This window comes from Dissoconium aciculare, assembly GCF_010015565.1.
Source record: "Dissoconium aciculare CBS 342.82 unplaced genomic scaffold K489scaffold_7, whole genome shotgun sequence".
Taxonomy (NCBI): Eukaryota; Fungi; Ascomycota; class Dothideomycetes; order Mycosphaerellales; family Dissoconiaceae; genus Dissoconium; species Dissoconium aciculare.
The window spans coordinates 1,290,267-1,302,854 of record NW_022984957.1 but is presented as its reverse complement, the minus strand read 5'-3'; the positions used below and the strand labels follow the sequence as shown (position 1 = coordinate 1,302,854).

At 51.0% G+C, this 12,588-nt stretch overlaps 3 protein-coding genes across 3 annotated transcripts; 2 read left to right on the top strand and 1 right to left on the bottom strand.

The window, feature by feature from the left end:
* Positions 1–66: 66 nt before the first annotated feature.
* Positions 67–1,639, bottom strand: K489DRAFT_381126 (uncharacterized protein). Its single transcript, XM_033605044.1, has one exon. It carries the CDS (start codon positions 1,595–1,597, stop codon positions 164–166), a length of 1,434 nt encoding a protein of 477 aa, XP_033459413.1. The 5' UTR covers positions 1,598–1,639; the 3' UTR covers positions 67–163.
* Positions 1,640–3,054: 1,415 nt separating this feature from the next.
* Positions 3,055–4,563, top strand: K489DRAFT_241377 (uncharacterized protein). The gene is made up of 2 exons (XM_033599877.1): positions 3,055–4,056; positions 4,147–4,563. Exons 1-2 carry the CDS (start codon positions 3,342–3,344, stop codon positions 4,308–4,310), a joined length of 879 nt encoding a protein of 292 aa, XP_033459412.1. The 5' UTR covers positions 3,055–3,341; the 3' UTR covers positions 4,311–4,563.
* A 960-nt stretch (positions 4,564–5,523) lies between these two features.
* K489DRAFT_410690 (DUF155-domain-containing protein) lies at positions 5,524–12,184 on the top strand (the record flags this gene model as incomplete). Its single annotated transcript, XM_033607732.1, has 5 exons — positions 5,524–5,634; positions 5,693–7,178; positions 10,480–11,636; positions 11,697–12,027; positions 12,090–12,184. 5 exons carry the CDS (start codon positions 5,524–5,526, stop codon positions 12,182–12,184), a joined length of 3,180 nt encoding a protein of 1,059 aa, XP_033459411.1.
* Positions 12,185–12,588: the final 404 nt, after the last annotated feature.

The window sequence follows — 12,588 nt, the reverse complement described above, 5'->3', positions numbered from 1 at the left end:
ATGAACGTACTTATACTTGTTTCCCAGCGGTCTTACTTGCGGTCAGAGTCTGGCTTGTATCTTTCGGATGAGATCTGCAGTGCTGTCAGCAAGTGTTGACAGGGAGAGTACAAACGTGCTGAAAGACCTCGCTGTTGACGTATTACTTATTCAATCTCTGCTCCTACTTGAATATACTAACCGCCTGGGCAACTACCTTCGCCTTATTTCTTCCGCGAAAGCTGACAACAGCTTCTTCCGTTCTCAAGATTTCAAGCCAATTCGTCATCTCGAAAATGCCACTCCGATGTTCTACAGAAGTTTCGGGATTGAAAGGGGTGACAATGAGGTAGTGTCCTACTAGGACAACTAGGTCGCCAACTACCAACTCGTCATCACGCGGAATGAGCAGGCTGGGTCTCAGCGTTGCAACTACCAGCTTGATCGGGATCGTGTCAAGGGTAACCTCCGCCTGTGTGTCGTCTGCCATCCACTTGACACTGCGCACAGTATCCCGCTGCGCAGTGACGTGCAAACGTCCGATGCCGATACCGTTGCCGTAATTCCCTCGTCCCGCCGGCCCCGCAGCAGATGGCTGGTGGAAAGAGTTGGTTCGAGGTCCCGAGTGCGCAAAAGGACCCTCAGACAGGTATTCGCTGGTGTACTTGAACCATTTCCGCTCTGAGTCGGCCATACCCTCGCCGTAATTGAGCAATGCCTTATATGTCGGCTTATCCGGTGCTTTACGTGTTGAATTTTCACGTGCTATGATGCGTTCGTGGTCCGCTATGAGTTGCGTGATATTTCTGTAATTCGCGTTGCTCTTGTTGTAAACCCCATCACTGTGGTTGAGAACATATTCAAGGAGCTTCGAAATCCTTTGCGTCGGACGACGCATGTGCCACACCATGTTGTGACGTGCAACGAATTTGCCGTCGCGCTTCCACGCGACAGCGATCATGGTTCCTTTTCCATCCTCCTCCAACCACGCCTCGTGCCGAGTGATTATAGGCATAGCTTCCACTTCTTGTGATAGAATTTCCGAGTCCATTCTATTTGTTGCTCGCCTCATTTTTGTCAGCTTCTTCCGAGAACCACTGTTGGGCTGTTTTCTATTGTAGTCCTGTAACAGTCTGTTGACTATATCGATCGCTGTGTTGATGGAGGTGCAGAGGAACTCGGATTTGATGTCAAGGACCATTGTGCTACTATCCTCACCACTGCGTGTCACACTGTAACGACCGGTCTCGAGAGTTGAAATGGGCATGTAGTCAACTGCTTTGATAGTAAATGGCTGCCCCCAGAAGTAGTTCAAGAATACAGTCATCTCCTCGTCTTCGTCTGGGTCGTGGCCCATATTCATGGGGTAAAGCTGGTTGAATCCAAGGTTGGAGTCGCCGTGATATTGAATCCGAGAGAAGACCTCGCTCGATCGATAGCCAGTTTCCGACCATTTCTTGACCCAGCTGTGATCAGAATGGCCCAGTTCGTCCACCGTTGCGGGCAGCAAGTATCCCAATCTCGCGAGTTCAACAAGTACCGTCCTCCAGGAGATGGCCGGATCGGGTGCTGGGAACGGAATGGCATAACCTGTCACGGCGGGGTAGAGGGAGGCCATGAACACTTCAGAGTTGATCGATTCGAGCGGGATCGTTTTGAGAATGGTGACTTGTAAGTGCGGGCGTGTGATGTTCAGACTGTAGGTCGCCTTCAAGAAATTCTGCAGTTCGTTGAGGTCCTGTGGTGCAAGTAGTGAAAGAAGTAACAACAAGACCTGTAGGAAATGTGTCCGGACCTCCTCCATGTCCGCTGCGTTCAAAGAGTTGTAAAAGCTCGCAGTTGCGCTGATGATTCGCTGGATACCAACACTGTTGGACATACACATGAATTTGGTGTCGTCGTCGTTTATACCATATCGAATATCAGCAGCGTAGTCAATCTTCAGGCGAGTCGTCATTCTGAAGAGGATTGGCGACCTCGCGAAGAAAGTCCGAGATTTCTCCATTATTTCTTCGAGCTGAGCCCGAAGTACTACAGACTTCTGCATATTTGAGTTCTGAAGTAGGACACTGAACCGCTGGATCAGATCCATCAAGGAGCTCGCATCGACTTCGATAAGGGTCGCGTGCAGATGGTATCGATTATCAAGCTTCAAATGTGTATCTCCAACATCGTTGGTGGCAAACCGGACATCACTCACAATGCTGACTTTATCGCTATCGATTGTGACGCGGGTCATTTGTTCTGGCGACCAGCACTTCCCGTTGTTTTCTTCTTGGTATCGATCATATACACAAATCGTGCGATCCTCGGCGACGAAAGTCAATTTATCGTTGACCGCGAAACTCGTGAGCAGGGCACCTGCTGTATTCACCCTCCAAATCGCGAGTCGCTGAGGTGGCTTTCTGGCAACCATGTCTGTCTCCTCAGCGCGGCAAACGCTGGGTTTGTCCGCTCCAGCCAAGAGGACCAAAGCTACGTTGGGCGACAAAGCTTCAGAATCAAAGCGGACGTAATTGCCTTTCATGAACGTCTGTTGTACGCGCTTATCTTCGCCCTTGATCACCCTAGCCAGCCAGGACGCAACATCATCAAGAACTGCGCTCTTTTCATGCATCTGGTCGAACATTCTCGTTGGATCGGAGAGCGAAGTGTTGAATGTAGCAAGTCTCCAATCGGCTAGTCCTGCTTCGTCTTGCTCGTCATGTTCGCTTCTCTGTGTGCTCTCACGCACGGAGCCGCCCTGAGACTGACGATCGAAATCTCGCAAGCTACTGACAGAGGACATTGTAGTCTGCGAAGGGGTTCGGCGGTGTGAATTTACCAGATGGCAGATGTTGAATATCGAGATACAGAAAGCAAACAACGCACGAGATTGCGCAAGTAGCGGGTAATCTTCAACAGAACAGGAAGGGCTAGAGACGCAACAGGAAGGCTCTACCCGTTTGACGACAAAGATGGGCAAATGGCGATGCGCCTCTTCGTCATGTCCACATTTGCGTTTCAAGGCAAAATCGGGCCATCCTTATCGTCCTCCGCCGACGAGCGATTGGGCTGGCATCAGAGCGAGAGGGCGGCCTCTTGGGTGCCCAGACCGGTGTGCTGGAGCGGTCTGCATGCCGTAGTCAAGCCACCTCTCCTGACTGCGGCAGAGCGATAGGCAGCCACATCACCATGGCTGAGGAAAATTTGTGCTTGCATGATTGATGGCAGTAGATATATTGAGCGTCTCCGGCATAGCGATGTTTGCAAATCGATTCCGCGCTCAAGTGGCAGGACTTTCCCTCTACCTCCTCAAGAAGTACTCGGGTCAGGGGACCAGCTTGTGTTGACATTGTTGTTTTTCAGCGGAGCGGGGTCCGATGAAGAATGTCGGGCGCAATTTGTGGCTCGCAGCTTCGTTGTGCCGCCCAGCATTAAGCTCCCTGGAGTCCCAAACACTGACGGAGCGAGCTGTTGGTCCAGATTGTGTCGTACCTTGCGGCTTCTACAAGCAACTGTGCTGTGCCGCCAATCAAGTCTGCTACACTGATGTCAATCGTCAGGCGCAGTGCAGCAGTACCGCGGTGACGACGCTCACAGCCCTGGTCATCATCTCAACAAGGTCAACTTTAGCGACGACCGTGACGACCTACACGGCGCAAACAGATACAATTACCTCTGGCGACCTGAACACCCCGACATCAACCGCTATTGTCATCGCAACAACAACAATAACGACAGCAGGGCCTGAGAGCTCTGCAGAACCATCACAGGACAGGAGCGCCGAATGGCCTCCATGGAAGATCGGTTCAGTAGCGACAGGGGGGATCGTGGGTCTTGCGCTTGCTGTTCTAGTGTGTGCATGCCTGTGTTGTGGACTGGGGAAGAACTGCTTTAGACGTCGCAGAGTGGACACTGAGGTCCCTGTACAAACCAGCGAATACCCTGCCACCTTGGACAGCGAGAGAGCACGAGAAGATCAGAGACAACGCCGGAGTGCCCTTATACAAGAAAATAACGTATTCGTGGCAAGGCAAGATGAAAATCCCGTCGTGGCCCACATACAAGCCCGACAGGCTACTTCGTCCGATCTTGGTAAGCGACCATGACACCAACCTGCCCAGGTGTCTCCCGATGTCCTCGAACCTTGGCTAAAATAGTGCATACTGACTTGATGAACGGCAGGAAGTTACGGTTCGGGCCACCGGCCGCCCATCAACAATGTGCCGATGCCACCTCCGTCCGCGTTTTCAACGCGAAATGATGGTCCGCTCCGGCGATCCGCTGGAGCCGCCTCAGCGTATGGTGTGCCCCTGGACCGTCCGCCACAATACTCAGGCCCGCTTTGACAAACGTTTTACGCCAATTCTTCCAGCACCACCACCTTCTAATGTTGACACTCCACGTCAAATCGCTGCTCCGCAATAGGACGACACAAGGTCTTGCTGCATTTTAATCTTCATCATGGCACCCGGCCAGATTGTGCCTGTGGCATATCGCTGAGGGCCATGTATATGGCGTATCAGGCTGTTCGCAAGGCTGGGAATTGATACTGAGATACTTCTCACCTTGCGACACTGTCAGGCAGGCGGCGAGGCTGGATTGCGAAGGGGTGAACAACGTCCTTGCGAATACTCTGGGATTGAGACATCTCGTCGGACCGACTCCTTCTGAATATGCACATGTTGATTACTTAATACCGTACTTGCTCCACCTTCACATTTGATGGTCTTTAGTCGCGCGTCGAACAACAATAAAGGAACGCAAAGACAAGCCGGCCTCGTTCCGCAAGTCAAGCGGTACGATGGCCTTCCGCTCGACTGGCACATACTCCGTCTTTGATGGTAAGACTTTATGATTACGACAGTCTTGCAGAGGATAATTCTGGGCAGTAGATTTCGTGAATGGCACATTGATAGACCTTTTTGTGGACGAGGCGCGGTGCGAAGAGTCGAGACGTTCTCATTTGTCAGGCCAACGCAGGAAGTTCGGCATCCACTCCAACTGCTGAAGCATAGTCATATCAGCATTTTGCGTCTCATCTAAGGTGTGCGAGGTGATAGAGCGAAGATTTCCATCGTAGCATGTATTGTGAATGGATGATACTGAAAGCACGAAATAGCCGACAACCAGCAATCCTGCTCCATGTTCCGCAAGAACCTGCAATCAACATTGGGCATTTTTTGATCTTGACACGTGCTAGGGCTGATCGCCGACGTGGCCGGTGCGGCGCAGTTCATCGGATTCGGGGGCCCAATTTTACCCTGCTGCTGCCCGCTTGTTCCTCCACTTTTAGGCAGACCACGGGCTCTTGATGGAAGCCCCGCCGTCCAAACCGGCGACGCGTTTTTGTTGTGGCGCCTTGCAGCTTTCTGTTGCTGGCTCTGACTGCGCCATTGAGGTTTTAGAAGCTTCCCTGGTCGAGTCGGCCTTTCTTTTTACTGTGCTCTTGATCACTTATCGCATTGTCTTTGGCGTGTTCCGAGATTTACATCGCCGGCGCATCGGTTTTTTGCTTGCGCCCCTCATCAATTTAGGATCCACCAGTAAATTGTCGCAAGCATGAAGAAGATTCAACGATTTGGAGGAAAGTTTGGGAAGCGATCGGCTGACGAGGCAAGTGTCGGGTCCATCATTGCAGATCTCAAAGCGATGGACGAAATGCTCGACAAGGTGTGCTATCTTCAGACCACTGCCCTTGCACGTACGAGTGACTGATCTCCCAGATCAGATGATGATCGATGTGAAGCAATGGCGCAATAGCTGGGAAGATATCTTGAAACTTCAGTACGATGCGGTCGAAGCCTTCGCCAACCTCTACAACCATATCGAGCCAATCACACATCCCGAGATGCGCCATGTGCCGCAAGAGACGCCTCGAAGCTTCTTGCAAAAATGCACCTCACTACAAACGATGTACTTCGACACGAAGGGAGATCTCAAGCAAGAGACGGATTTGATTACCCACAAAGTTGTTCGACCGATTGAGGAATCCAAACGATGCGCCAAATCCATGCAAAAGACCATGAAGCACCGTGAGAATATGAAGTTGGACTACGAACGATACCTGGGTAAAGTGGAACATGCTCGGAAACGGACAAACCCATCACAGAAAGAAGTGACAGCGCTAGACCGGCTTGAAAGTGATCTGGCTCAGCAACAGATATCATATCAAACGGCGGATTCTCAGATCATCGAGACTTTTCCGCCATTCACAGAGGCTGTTATGACACTCCTCCCGTTGCTATTGACGGTAGTAATCGAGTTGCAAACGACTTTGGTTGGGACACTGTACACCAACCTCGACTTATACTGTCGAAAGCATAATCTGCCATCACCAGCTCCAAGCGACAGTGAAATTATCAGCAAATGGGACTCGGAATTTGCATCACTCAGGTATGAGTTGGAGCAAAACTTCACATTGCTGAAGGGTGGAAAGGCTATACATCAAAGTATGACCATGCCTGTTGGAAGCAACGATGGCATTCGAGGCAGAATTGCAGGCATGTCATTAGGTCGAAAGACCAACGATAATCCGCCTACAGCACAATTGAGGATTACGGACAGCTCCAGCCAAAACGCCTCAAGATACGAGGAGGAGGAAGAAGCACCCCCTCCACGACCTCCTCGCCCTGGCGCGTCTCGAACACCTTCAGTCGCCTCATTTGGATCATCAGCCCCGCCTGTTCCCGGCGGCAAACCACCACCGAGCATCTCCCGAACATCTTCTTCGTCACATTTAGCGCCCCATGACGCACCCTACGACCAAAGAGCCGTCGCTCGCATTCCCAGCTTCTCAAATGTATCTCGACCGATGTTTGGCAACGAATACCAAGCAGACCACTTGACTCCTCCATCGCGGTACGCCACACCACCAGAAAGCTACGGCGGCGCATCATCAAATCACCTATCTCCAAACTACACCACGTCCAATTCCGCCGATTATTTCGATGGCAATCGAAACGCCAGACGCGTCTCCACCAATACAGTCGGCTCCACAGGCTCCGCCGGCACCTCCGGACAATACACGCCCGCCTTAAACGAAATCCTTGCCGCCAAAGCAAAGAAGAAGCCTCCGCCACCAATCCCCAGCAAGCCGAAACCCAAAATGCCGCTGGCGCAATATGTGATTGCGTTGTATGATTTTGAGGGGCAGACGACGGAGGATCTGCCATTTAGGGAAGGCGATCGGATCCGTGTGGTGAAGAAGACGGATAGTACGGACGATTGGTGGGATGGAGAGTTGAACGGGAGGACGGGGTCGTTTCCGGCGAATTATGTGCAGTGATAAACTACTAGGCATTGCCGGGAGGTCGAAACATGAATTGCATTCACGTGCAGAAAAAGCATCAAATAATTCCACGATTGAAAAGTTTAGACTAGTTGGACGCTTTCTGTCCTCTTTCCCCGTATCTGTCCATTTTTCAAGACGTGACGTTTGGATGCAGTACTGCCGTCGCCGTCCTTTCTACAAGGTCTTTTGGCATCATGCTCACTAGATTCATGCGAACCGGGTTGTGATATCAAGTCTACTCCTTGCCAAACAGCTGAAATCGGACAACGTGGATGTGATCGCTTATCAAATGTTCAGATCCACTTCTGCGAATTCGTCAATATCGTAGTGACTTATCCACCTCCAGCAAATGTGATCATTCATCGTTGCACGATAAAGTGCGGCAATTGATGTCTGTCGTGGTCGGTCATGCGCTGAGTTGCTTGGGTTAGGTACAGTATGTCGGTGTGAGCCACATTGCCAATCCTCTAAGCTGAACCTGGTTCTAACGTATAAGGTGTAAATTTGCATCATCAGTCGTAGGACGTAAGGTATAAGATGTGATGCGCAAGTGAAACGAGAGAGGCAATACAGAAGTTGGATCAAAGAACATGTCAGAATTCAAGTGTACGTATGTAGTTATATATGATACCTGCAGGCTTACAGCCTGTTTGCCTCACACTCAGGAGACAAGGATGCTCATCAAGCCACCACGACAGAAGCTCAGAGTTTTGATGGATGACTTGAGCCATCTCGAGACTACACAATCAATGCTGTCACGGCCGACGATCAAATTGCCTCGAGGCAAGTTTACAAACACACAAAGTCATCAGCGATGACAACTGAAGATGAAGAGAGAATCCCCTGAACCACCGCCTGGCGCTCCGTAATCTCCACGGAATGCCCAAACCCACCACGATGCTGTGTCCGAATTCTCCACGGTAAATTCTCAGGACGATCGACTGGATTGCCAGCTAGGCGACGAGGTAATTGCGCTCGATCTTGGTGGATTGGTGGAAAAGTCATCCTAGAAGAAAGTTTCAGCAAAGGATCAAGGTTGAAAAAGACAACAAGGGAGAGGGGGAAAAGAGTGACTTGCGACAGCCCACCTCACACCTCACCCGTCTCACCACTGAGCTCATGTCCCTTATCAACTCTGGTGACAGTATTTTGAATTTGTTATTCTTGCTGCTGCTGCTGTGGTCGTGGTCGTGGCGGCAGCGGCGGTGGTGGCTCAATAGCCATTTCAGTGACGAGCGATGCCAACAAAGGAGTGAGATGAACAGGAGACTCACATGTTACTTGGGATCTTAAAAGGTGGGGAAATGTTGCCTCCCGAGGTCTGCTGAGTCCGTACTGGTGACAGGCCCACATGGTGAACAAACCGATGCAACCGCAGACGACAGGGCAGGTCGTGTATGCAAACGGGCATCGTGTGAGATGTGAGATGTGCTCGCAATGAGATTTGGAGGATGTGTACCTAGTAGGAAGGAAGGAAAGGGAACCTCAAGTGGGAGAGGTAAATACTTATATCAATTCATTGTGCGCCCGCGATGCTAAGCTTTTAAGGTTGGCTCGCTTTTCCACAAAGTGTTCAAGAGCGCTCGCCCAACTTCATACTTGCAAGGTCTCGAGTGACGAGCCCAGAAGTTTGGGGACCTCGGGAGGGAAGCATCGATTCCTGACACCACCTGTCGCCCTACAAAGGTTCATGGCCCGCGGGTCGACGAAGAAGCTTGCCACCTCAGTAGTATTATTACCTACCTAGTATGTCCAAGGTTCTTTCGAGGTCTTTGGATCAATCGCTCGAAACCCCATGGTTCTCTAATGATGGCAATCATAGCTCACGATTCCAGTAAGGAGTTACGTCTCGTTTTGGCCGTTTCACTTCCAAGGTTGCCATGACACAGCAAATGCCATGTCCAAAAACTACCCAACATGAACCTTGGAGGAGATGACTGCAATCGATATAGCAGATGTCATAACTTTGGTCGTGCGCAGAAACCGCTGGCAATTCCCGGACAGGGAGTGGTGACTTCCGTCTTCGAGCAACTTGGTTACCGGGCTTTCCCTGCGGTTTTCTCATCCTCCGTCTCCAAGGCTTGTGTCGTCGACCATGCTCAACAACCACTCATTGATCAGGACCAATGCATCGCTTCGCTCTGGCAAGTCAACTTTAATCAACGAATCAGCACGACTGGACCAGCTCCATTCAAAGCACCGCACCTGCCATGTTCACCTCCTACCCACCACAACGTCCTGATTCCCACCAATCGATATTCACCCTTGCACGTCTCACCTGATCTATGAATCCTCACCTTTGTAAACCTATAGCAATATATGCCATCGAGCACTTACGACGCCGCCTTGATTCAGCTCTACCCCAAAATCAACGAGCACATGCACGCAAACATGGGGGACATGACTGAGGGGCTTTTTCCCATGACTGTTCTGTGACTACCAAACCATCTTATTTGTCGACCTGTGATGTCTGAAAGACAATTTGAAGACGTCTGCGATGCAGTCTCGCCTTATCCTTGCCTTATGTTTGATGCAATGCCGACGGGCTTGGGGATGACATAAGAATCAATGCTGCAATGTGATGATTGAGCAGCGTGTTGCAGTGAACAAGTTCTCGTTTGATTTCTGAAGCCTACCTAGGTATATTCAATCGGGAGCATGGACTGGGTCATTCTGCGATTGCAATCTAGGGGAGATATCGTAGGATGCATGTGGATTTGATATGAGGTGATGTTGGTCCCATTCATATGCACGATGAGACAATTGGACGATTTTGTTCATGGTATTTCACCGTTGTTCTTAGCTCTCCCGTGACCGCCGCTTTATTATTACATGGGCCAAAGACGACCCCAAACCCAGAAAAGTTGGGCCCAAAGCTGCAACGGAAGCTCTTTGGTGACGCCGCTACTGCACAGCCAATTCCCTGCTATGGCATAGCACTGCTGCTCTCGCTAATAAACCTCATCATCATCATCCCGTGCTCCAGAAACCACCCGCCAACCCAGTCGGCACCCGGATGTCCATTCCACCATTGTGCAATCTTCAATCTAATTCCATGTAACATAAGCAACACATTCGCATTGTGTTGCTCACAGCGCTCCCTTCTCCTACAGCACGCGCTGTCTTGTCTACTGGCGTCCGGCATTAAATCCCATTGCATCATCGCAACATGGCGTCGTCCTCTGCTCAAGGCGCGTCTGAATCCTCACCACTCCTACCTACAGAGACTGCACCGCGGCCTGTAGTTGCATCCAAACCCAGCCGGAGTGTCACATTCAATCCACAGATTTCTACAGCAAGTCCGCCGCGTCGAAGGCCGGCGTTTCCACAACAGCAGCCCACTGCGACTGGAGGGAGCAGTACTATCGCTCCGATCGCGTCAGGAGTCCAAAATACTCCACAATCAACTCTTTCCGCACCATTGTCCGCTTTGAACAACAAACTAAGACGACGGAACAGCTCGGGCGCAGCACTACAACTCCCTCCCAGTCTCCCTAATTCGAAAATTGGACCACAACGAACGACGAGAACGGCACAGAAATTAAAACTCCTACCCACTCCTGAACATGGAGATGAAGGGCCAGACGAAGAGAGCGGACGTGATGTGTACAGTCAATTCACCAGGATAAAAGATCCTACTGCGCGGCGAGATGCAGCTCGACTCGGCAAAGAAGACCGAGCAAGGATACCTCGCGTCACGGCTCACTGCACCGCTAGCTCATACCGGATAGACGACCTCATGCGATTTCTGAAAGGTCGTACAAAGACGAAGAGCACCAATCCGAAACTCTTCGACGAATGCATATATACACCATATACATACCGCAAAGAGATGTCGGCATCTACGGGTGGCCGGAGGGGAAATAGTCGGAGTGACCGGGACTTTCAAGACGGAGATGCGTCAGAAGTGCTTTCGCGGAGACAGCGTCGATTCTCAGACAGTGCGATCGAGGTCAACGAGAACAATGAGCGAAGACGAGAGGATCTGATCGACCTCAACACTGAAGCTGGTGATACCACATTGGGCACTGGCGAACCGAGCCAGCCGATCAACACATCAGCCGAAGATAGTATTGCCCAGCAAAGGAGCGACTCTCCGGATCTCGACACAACAGTGCACATTCCTGAGGTCTTCCTCTTCGAATATGGAGTAGTTGTCATCTGGGGTATGACAGTAAAGGAAGAGCAACGCTTCCTCAAGGAGATAGCCAAGTTCGAGCAGGAGAAATTGGGCAAAGACGACGTGCAGACGGAAGAGTTCAATTTCTACTACACCCGAGAATACCAAGCGCGCATCTACAACGACTTTATCTCATTGCGTGACAAGAGGAATTACATGACCAAGTTGGCGATCAGTCACGCTCTCGCTCAAAGCACAAAGGTATCTCCGCCGTCCTCATACACCTTCGCACTGATCGATCACTGACACAATCACTCCTAGACCTCTCTCTACGAAGATCTCGTCGATGCGACCATCACAACGACGCAAGGTATCCCTGCGACAATTGCACGAACAGGCCGCATCAACCTGACACGCCGCGAAATCAACATGCAAATCGGCGAGCTATTCATCCTGCGCATCAACATCCACTTACAAGGCAGCGTGCTCGACGCTCCCGAGCTGATGTGGGCAGAGCCACAGCTGGGACCAGTCTATCAGGCGGTCAGGAGCTATCTGGAGATGGACCAGCGAGTGGCGTTGCTTCAGGAGAGAGTTAGTGTCATTGCGGATCTGCTAGCAGTGCTGAAGGACCAGCTAAGTCATACGCATGGTAAGTGCTTTTCCATATCACGGATATTCCTCCGGACGGGCTTGCTAATCCAATGGTTCTAGGTGAATATCTGGAATGGATCGTCATCATCCTCATTGCCGCCGAGATTTTCGTCGCAGCGATCAATATCGTCGTGGATCTGTATGCGGGAGAGTAAGAGGCTCCCTCTCGCCGCGGGGCGAGTTGCCCCCTTTGATATATATCTCTGTTGTCGTTTGAGCGAAAGAAGTACAAAAGTTCCCTGTTTTTGTGTTAGAGGGAGCGCATGGAAGCGATTTCTGTGCATGGCGTTTTCCCCAAAATACTATCAGTAATAATTACGGAAAAGGCGAGATTTCTGGCGTGTGCAAGGCCAGCTTCCTGACAGTTGTTGACCGTTTCGATGACGGATCTCGGTGCTCGGCGCGTTTCTAACGGATTTGTCCGTCGATAACTCATCACCATTGAAGGCATTTCTCTTCCAATGGCACAGGAAGCCTACGTGCAGGTGCCGATCTTTCTGCAGGGCAATGCGCTTCCCTCTCCATCGACCCTGGCGTGGTCGAGCTCACTCATTATCGA

Coding starts and splice junctions, on each gene's coding strand:
- K489DRAFT_381126 (XM_033605044.1), bottom strand. CDS start 1,597: ATGGCCTCCCTCTACCCCGCCGTGACAGGTTATGCCATTCCGTTCCCA.
- K489DRAFT_241377 (XM_033599877.1), top strand. CDS start 3,342: ATGAAGAATGTCGGGCGCAATTTGTGGCTCGCAGCTTCGTTGTGCCGC. Junction 4,057..4,146: donor GGCTACTTCGTCCGATCTTG/GTAAGCGACCAT, acceptor GATGAACGGCAG/GAAGTTACGGTTCGGGCCAC.